General features: G+C 43.6%; 1 protein-coding gene across 1 annotated transcript; it reads left to right on the top strand.

The window, feature by feature from the left end:
• Positions 1-2924: 2924 nt before the first annotated feature.
• irx1a (iroquois homeobox 1a) lies at positions 2925-7882 on the top strand (the record flags this gene model as incomplete). Its single annotated transcript, XM_080748881.1, has 4 exons — positions 2925-3164; positions 4805-5918; positions 6658-6733; positions 7822-7882. 4 exons carry the CDS (start codon positions 2925-2927, stop codon positions 7880-7882), a joined length of 1491 nt encoding a protein of 496 aa, XP_080605007.1.
• Between the last annotated feature and the right edge of the window lie 922 nt (positions 7883-8804).

An 8804-nucleotide genomic window follows, 5' to 3' on the forward strand; every position in this document is an offset into this window, starting at 1 on the left:
GCTTGAAGTTGAGCGGACTTGTGGTGGTAATGAGATTTTAACAAGAGCCAATAAATCAGTTGACGCTGAATGAGTTTTATTGCCCTCACCACGTGCCATTGTTTGCCAGGAGTTACTACATTTCTAGCCTTTGAGAGGAAAAGTTCAACGCACGCAAGCACCCAACACAGTACACGCAAACACACACGCACACGCACACGCACACACACGCACAATAAGCTATCGTCCAGAATTGTACACAGGCGGGCCACATGTCCAATGCATTGCAAGTAGGCTATTGAAAAGTATGCATAACTTAATTTCGCTTGTCCATATATTAGGCTAATTGTTGTCATCATAAATATAATTATTATTCAGAGATTTCCTCACAATTCCATTAAATTATAGACAGTGTACTTATTTTTTTTTATTATTTCTCTCTCTCTCTCTCTCTCTCACACACGCACACGCACACGCACGCACACGCACACGCACACGCGCGCACACACACACACACACACACACACACACACACACACACACACACACACACACACACACACACACACACACACACACACACACACACGCAGTGTCACCACCACTACCTCCTCCACCGCCATCCTCATCCTCTTTAGACCCCGCGCACATACATTTCCAGCGGGTTATCACAATTGCCATTCGTCCCCTCCTTTCTGATGTGTTCCGCAGATTACCATCACTACCCCTCAGATATTTTTAACACATCCTCCGTGCTCGCAGCATCCACTCGGAGCCATCTGGTGCAGATCACAATCTATACTGACTTCTCGGGTTCTGTCGTTAGGGCATTAAATCTACACAAACCCCAAGCACCACGGGTTGGGAGTTATAGTTGGGTGATTAAAAAAGAAAAAGAAAATAAATATAAACCAACTGTTTAAAAACATGAACATCGGAGTAGAGTAGGCCTACACAGGTGAAGACCACCTGTCACGTTGGAAAAATTGGAGTGGGCTGGGCGGTAAAATATCAATCATGTTTCCTGGATTAGAAATTTGATAAAGACGTAAATGGTGTGACCAAAATGTAGGCTCTAGCGAGCCTTATTCTGATTAATTTATTTTATATGACCAAAGAGGCTTGTGAAATTGTTGTGTCAATAATTAATAAATATAGGCTACATTTAAAAGGGTATATGCCTCTTACTTCACACTGTACATTTTTATCTATGATTTTAACTTCTAAATTAGGCCATTATAGTCAATAGGTTAAGTTATTATAATAGCCTACTCGTGAATTCATTTGACAGCTTCAAAAAGTCAGTTAAACAATGAATTGAGAATAGTCTAGAGTGACTTTTCTTGTGCAGGGCCAAAAAGTCGTACAATTTCAATAACAAATCATCATAATGAAACTATATTCCTCGAAAGAGGCATAGGCTATAGCCTACTGTTGTGAATCAAATTGAGGGTGTAAAACCCTGCAGAATGTATACGTCTCAGGTTAAGGTGTCAAAGTTTTCCCTGTTTTTCATCTTTCCAATTCACTCGAAACACGTAAACGTTTAAGAGCTTTTGTTGTCGCAATGCAAAGACAACCACAATCTGCTTTAAATCCACACACGTGCACGCGCTCTCGCACGAATACTTACGTCTGAGAGAGGGAGAGAGAAACAGAGAGAGAGAGAGAGAGAGGGAGAGAGAGAGAGAGAGAGAGAGAGAGAGAGAGAGAGAGAGAGAGAGAGAGAGAGAGAGAGAGAGAGAGAGAGAGAGTGTGTGTGTGTGTGTGTGTGTGTGTGTGTGTGTGTGTGTGTGTGTGTGTGTGTGTGTGTGTGTGTGTGTGTGTGTGTGTGCGCGCGTGCGTGCGCGTGCGTGCGTGAGAGGGAGAGGGAGAGGGAGAGAGAGCTATTTAACAAAATTAAACCAATAAGTAAAACTTCAGTTATAGATCAAATTGAACTAAACGGGATCTTGAATTGTGTATGATACAGCTTTATATTAATTAGATACCGCAGTCAAAACTTTTGAAGAAAGAAAAAAATATCATCAGTAAATACAAACATATATTACAATATGAGCTAATACGCTATTCAACAATCACAGATCAACTATATAGGCCTATTCTCCACCTCGCTCTGAAAGTTTTAGTTTAAAATATAATCTCCTCAGATCAGGGGAAAAGTTAAACACAACACTGCAATTACACAAAAAATAAGAAGAAGAAAGAAAGAAGGAAAAAGAGGGAAACAACCCGTCAAGTTCATTTTGATTATTTTCCAGTAGCACGCTAATTGAAAGCATTGTGAACCATCACCCGATCTGTAAATTAAATAGACGCACCGGGCAGCCCGCGATAACACCAGTGTTCCTCTGCGGAGTATAGTAGGCTATCTTCCCTGTTAATTATAATTTAAATCTATTCAAAGTAAGTTCCTTCTTCAGTCGGGTTTACTTCCCCCCTATGTCGGACAGCTGTAAAAAATCGTGTAGACAGGTTGTCATACAACAATCAAAGCTTCGGTGAATGGAGTCTAATGCTGAACATTTAACATACAATACACCATACACGCGGAGAGTGGCCCCAGCCAATGCTCTATCCACATGCTCCGAACGAGGAGGAGCTTGCAGGCTCAAGTAGGAATGCCAATCAAAGCATCAACTTCAAATTGTATCTGAGAGATCAGCCCGAGACCTCGGGGCAGGCACGTCAGTTGGAGCTCAATTGTTGATCAGATCACATCCAGTGGACTTGCAGAAGGGGGGAGAAAAGAGAGAAGCCGAGATTTAAGGAAGAAGCACGGTTGTTTTTTTTACTATAGGCTACCTTTTACAACACGGTTTGTCTCCTGGCGTGGCTTGAACACTTTGACTTCTTTTGGGGTTCTTCTTCGTTCGCGGGGCTCTCACTTTTTACGCACGGTTTTCTCCTGGCGATCTAGCTGTGCAGATTGAAAGGTGCTGGAGATGTCTTTCCCCCAGCTGGGCTACCCGCAGTACTTAAGTGCCTCCCAGGTCTACGGGAGCGAGAGACCGGGGGTCCTGACGCCCTCGTCCCGCGGAGGAAGCACCGACATCGGGGGAAGCCCGTCCGCGACAGCGGCAGCGGTCACATCGGTGTTGGGCATGTATGCCAACCCGTACGCTCACAACTATAGCGCTTTTTTGCCTTACACCAGCGCGGACTTAGCTCTCTTCTCCCAAATGGTAAGACTGTGTTTCTTTTGCTGTTATTTTAGTATAGCCTATACACAACATATAAAGAAAGTATAAGCTATGTAAAGGTTCTGGGGGAAAATGGACGCGCATGTCTGGAAAACATGAAGGCTGCTGTTTAAAGACAACTTTGAGCGAAGGATTAACGTTTCTTGCCTGGAAATAATTTATTCCTCCCTATCTTTAATAGCAATAGGGTTTCTAAAGGTTTGTGAAGTTGTATTTGCTTGTTTAGCTTGAGAGCTCAGTTGTTGTTTACCGTTAAGCTCCTGTTTTTCCTCGCTTGATCATTTGTTTACCTGGATGCAAGTAGCCTAATATTTATAACAAACATAACCTATGCATATAATAATTATAATATAATGCTGGAATGAGCTGCCGTGTAAAGAAGCCATAAAGAAATACGAAAGGGATGTTTTTATTTATCCGACATAAAGTTAACAACTTCTATGGCCTGCGTGCTTAGTGCTACAGATCAGATTATGGAAAGTTGTTCTCCTTGTAAAGACAAAATCAATATTTATAATTGTTTATAAACTAGGTACTATTACTATCGTATGCCCTTAATTACCGCGTGTGTGTGTCGCGTGTTATGCTTATGGTAGACTGCTATTCCATTGCGTTGCGATTTTAAGACGATAAATTAATATGTTAGGCCTTACTGTCATTTATAAATACAAAATATTGTTGTGATTGGGCTAGACTTCAAATATAGGCCTATACTTACAGTAATAAAAGTGTTATAGCGCTTCAACGAGCAGAAGGCCATCGAGTTCACAACTCTTACTGATAGGCTGTATAGCTTACTGACTCTCTATCGACGCCCTGGGCAAAGGGTTGTCAGACAGACATAATTCATAAAAGTATAGGCCTATATGAAATATACATATAATTGGCCACGCGATTGATCGTGTGTATATGGGAAATATAGGCGACAAAATGGTATGGCATAGTAAAAAGTATACCACGGGCCTGACAAGCGTATGGCATGCTGTAATAACTTCTCATAGAGCTCCAAACTGCTTACCTCATAGGTTAAGCGTGTGTGTGTGCAGGGGAATTTGGCTGTTAGGTGCTGGGCTGAGCAGTGTGTGGATCATAGAGCCATGAGAATTCTTATTTGTCTCAATGTGTACACATGTGTATATGCCGTTGTTAAACTGATATACGAGAAAATAGCTAATAGTAGAATTTGTATTTAGGCCTCTGCTGAGTTTCATGTGTGTAGAAGACGCGGTCTGCGTGAACGTCATATAGCATGTGACATGTGGCAAGTTGAGAACATCGACTACTAGGCTATAGCCTGGCCTGCACTTGCGGAAAGTTTGAGCCATGTGCATTTGTGCTATCGGGATTTTGTAGGCCTAAACATAGGTCGAGTTCTCCCATTTTGATTGTGATGATATCCGCATGAAGTAGCCTATATTATCATGCCTAAAAAAAACTTTAAACTCATAGATTGAGTGTTGTTTGTGTGGCATAATAAACTCATATGGAGTGTTGTTTGTGTGGCATAATAAACTCATAGATGGAGTGGTGTTTGTGTGACATAATAAACTCATAGATGGAGTGTTGTTTGTGTATCATAAGGGGCCTAAAACTCATGATCTCTTTATCCATAATGTGTTAAGGGCTCCCAGTACGACCTGAAGGACAGCCCTGGCGTCCACCCTGCCAGCTTCGCTGCCCACACCTCTCCTGCGTTCTACCCGTACGGCCAGTTCCAGTACGGCGACCCGGCCAGGCCCAAGAACGCCACCCGGGAGAGCACTAGCACGCTGAAGGCCTGGCTCAACGAGCACAGGAAGAACCCGTACCCCACCAAGGGCGAGAAGATCATGCTGGCCATCATCACCAAGATGACCCTGACGCAGGTGTCCACCTGGTTCGCCAACGCCCGGCGGAGGCTCAAGAAGGAGAACAAGGTGACGTGGGGCGCCAGGACCAAGGAGGACGAGGAGGAGGACGGGAACCTGTTCGGCAGCGGCGACGAGGGCGAGAAGAACGAGGACGAGGAGGAGATCGACCTGGAGAGCATCGACATAGACAAGATCGACGACAACGACGGCGACCAGAGCAACGAGGACGACGACGACAAGTCGAGCGACGGGAACAACAGGGAGCTGCTGCTGCACAGGGGCGGCGTGGGGGGGGACCTGGACGGCATGGAGAAGCGCCGGGCCTTCGCCCTGCAGCAGGCCCACGAGGCCTTCGACAAGTCTAATAAGAGCGCCATATCGGCCCACCACGGGAGTAAGGACGTGTCGGACGGTAACAATAACAACACACGGGTTTTGTCCCCGGACAGGCCCGGGAGCTTTCCTCTCCCGGCGAACAATAAGCCCAAAATATGGTCGCTGGCGGAGACCGCCACCAGTCCCGACAGTTCCTCCGCGCAGAAGCCCACGTCTCCGTCGGGCGGCCCTGCGGCCGGCGCGCACCCCTCGGCGCCCCCCCACCCCCACCACCAGCTCCAAACGCACCCGGCCTTCCTCCCCAGCCACGGACTGTACACGTGCCAGATCGGGAAGTTCCACAACTGGACGAACGGCGCTTTCCTGCACGGCCAGAACTCGCTGCTGAACGTCAGGTCTTTTCTGGGAGTAAACCATCACCACCACCACAACCACCACCTGCAGCAGCAGCAGCCCGCGTCGGTGGTGGTGTCGCCGGTCACATCTGCAGCAGCGCTCAGCAATGACAGCAAGACGTCAGCCCAAGACCTCCACAGTCCCAAGCACATAGGTAAGAATAATAACTAGGATGTGAACACAGTCCCAAGCACATATAGGTAAGATAAGAACTATTAGGATGTTATGAACGAGTCTGATTCCCTCGCTGCTGAAACACTTTCGCTTTTCACTGTTAGGAGTTTAGACCACTGGTTTCCAAACACTGGGTCGGGATCCATTTGTGGGTCGCGGACACTTTTTTTTTGGTCCCTTAATTTTTGGTTTCCTGCATTTTGTTTTTAATTATTGTTATTTCAAAACATTTAAAAAGGCTACGTTTTTCATGATTAAAACATTTTTCTACGTAGTTTGATGAATAAATACAATTAAATCTAACCAAATTCCATAAATTAGTAAGTGTATCGTGAAAATAGCCGATCTACAAGCTCACAACGCAGCTAAGCAACGCGTTGCTGTTTTCACTAGTTTGGGTCCCAGGCCAACGTCTAATTTCTCTTTTGGGTCTGAGGCTCTGCATGAGCTAAAAAAGTTTGGGAACCATGCACTGCTAGACTAATAGAAGTCTGAACTTGTTAGACCCGAGTCAATATTGGACAGCTATAAGCAACGTGCTCGCGCTCAAGCACACACACACACACACACACACACACACACACACACACACACACACACACACACACACACACACACACACACACACACTTGAAAACTATATTTAATCTACATGGACAACAGTTTGAAAAAGCTAATGATAATTAATTAATTGCCTATATTTGTCTTTCATTTTTTAGAGCATGAAAATGGTGTCAGAACGGATTCTCCTCCGTCACAGTCCCTGAAGTCTTCCTTTCGACCCCTCCATGAGAGGTGAGCTTCTTCTGTTTTAACATAAGGCTCTGAGCTGTCAGTCAAAGTGCATATTTAATTATTATAATTGTAATGCCACCGCAAATACTTCATTTTAAAACATGATTTGCGACACGCGTCCCTATGTATAGTTCTTTTTTGGTTTAATGATATTTGCGCTGTAACAACAATTAACTAACCTATAGCAACTTCGGCATAAAATAAATAAAATATAATTAATGGGACGCGTATAGCCTATATAAACGTTCCATGTAATTATTTGACCAGTTTCTAACCATTTAGCTTATTGCACTTTTGAAAAAATAAATATAGGCCTAGTGACACTTTCCAATATAAATATGTGCAGGCTAGAATATGATATAATATTGTTTTAAATAATAGACACAGTTTATGGCTTTGGCAGTTTTGCGATTGGGGGGTAATTTAGCCACATACTCTTTTAAGGGTGACAGGGGGAATCTGACTGGGGCTCTTTAATTCCTCCCCTCTTGGGGGAGTGTGGCTACTTATCAAGTCACCGAGGAGAACGGCCTGTGTCTGGGCTGTGTGCTTTCCCTAAAGACCCCTGGGAAACCCGCTGCCCAGGGGAGCGTTCTAGCAGCGAAGTTTCCCCTCGTTTCAAGTGCTACAATTTTCACTGTACGAATCCAGCCTCTCTCTCTCTCTCTCTCTCTCTCTCTCTCTCTCTCTCTCTCTCTCTCTCTCTCTCTCTCTCTCTTTCTCTCTCCCCCCCCCCACACACACACACACCATAGTCTCTCTCTCTCGCGTTTTTTATTTATTTATTTTAGCCTTATTTGACCAGCCGCTATTTGGTCTGTATGCTGGACTAATGACTAATGGCCTTTATGCTAATTGTTGACTCATAAATGTGTTTAAAATGTATTTAATATCAAGGGAATCAAAAATGGAGGAAAGAGTGGGTTGTTAAAAAAAAAAAAAAAAAATCTGCTAGACATTTCAAATGCATATTGAAAGCGCTGCATGTGTGAACATGCATGGCGGAGACTGCATGGAGAGGAGAGGGGAGCATTTATTTATCTATACCTTTTGTATTATTCTTATCTTAGATTCTCTCTGCCTTCCAGCGCCTCCAGGACTCAACAAGAAGCAACGCAACGGGTCCTCACTGCCCTGTCCTCGGCCTGATCAAGACATATTATAGAGTTGTGTTGTGTGTGTGTGATTGGCTGCTGACTGTGTGTGCTGTTGTTGCCACGGGAAAAATGAATGAAAGAAAGACTGAAAAGACTTTATACACACACTCCTTTAAAAACAAGGACAATGAAAAATATCCTAAATGCAGCGTAGCGTTCAGATCGGTACTACAGAACAAATCGTCGTTGTCGGGTGTGGAAACCTTGTATGTCCAAAACCGTTCAATTTCATTATTATTATTAAAAAACAAAAACTATAGTGAAAATAGCAGATCTACAAGCACACACCCCCTCGCGGATGCGAGGCGTTGTGTGCTTGTAGATCTGCTATTTGCACTACTTTTATGTGCAACACTGACTCTTGTATGATGATGAAGTAGGGCTTTCATTTCGGGTGGGGAAAAAAAACATACACATTTGAGACTTGGAGATACGAGGTTTCTGCGTAATTTGGTAATATCCTGTGGATCATGGATGGAATAATTCCTCTATTGTTGTGTAGCCTATAATCGCGCCCATATCCTCTCCCTCCTCTCTACCCTGCCCAGGCAGGCTGGGACAGTTTTGGTAGGCTTTTTATTTTTATTTTGTCTCTATTCTTGTTTTTGTTTTTTTGTTTTGTTGGTGTCTTCCTTTAATGTAAATACCAAGTGATTTAAATTTGTAAATAGCGCGTTGACGGAATTTGTCCAGATCGTATATTTTGCCTAATAAACGAAATGAAATTATAGAGAAAAAAACAAACAGTGAACCTCCCCTTGCTCATATTTTCGTTTCTGTTTCTGATGTTGATATGATTTATCTATGTTTAGACAGGCATTATGATGACAAAAACCAGCCAACATTTGTATCGGGCTGTGTAGGCTGTAGGGGATAGAAATAATAATATTATGCATAATATTATTATTAAATAT

This window comes from Nannobrachium achirus (genome assembly GCF_963921795.1).
Source record: "Nannobrachium achirus genome assembly, chromosome: 2".
In the NCBI taxonomy this organism is placed as follows: Eukaryota; Metazoa; Chordata; class Actinopteri; order Myctophiformes; family Myctophidae; genus Nannobrachium; species Nannobrachium achirus.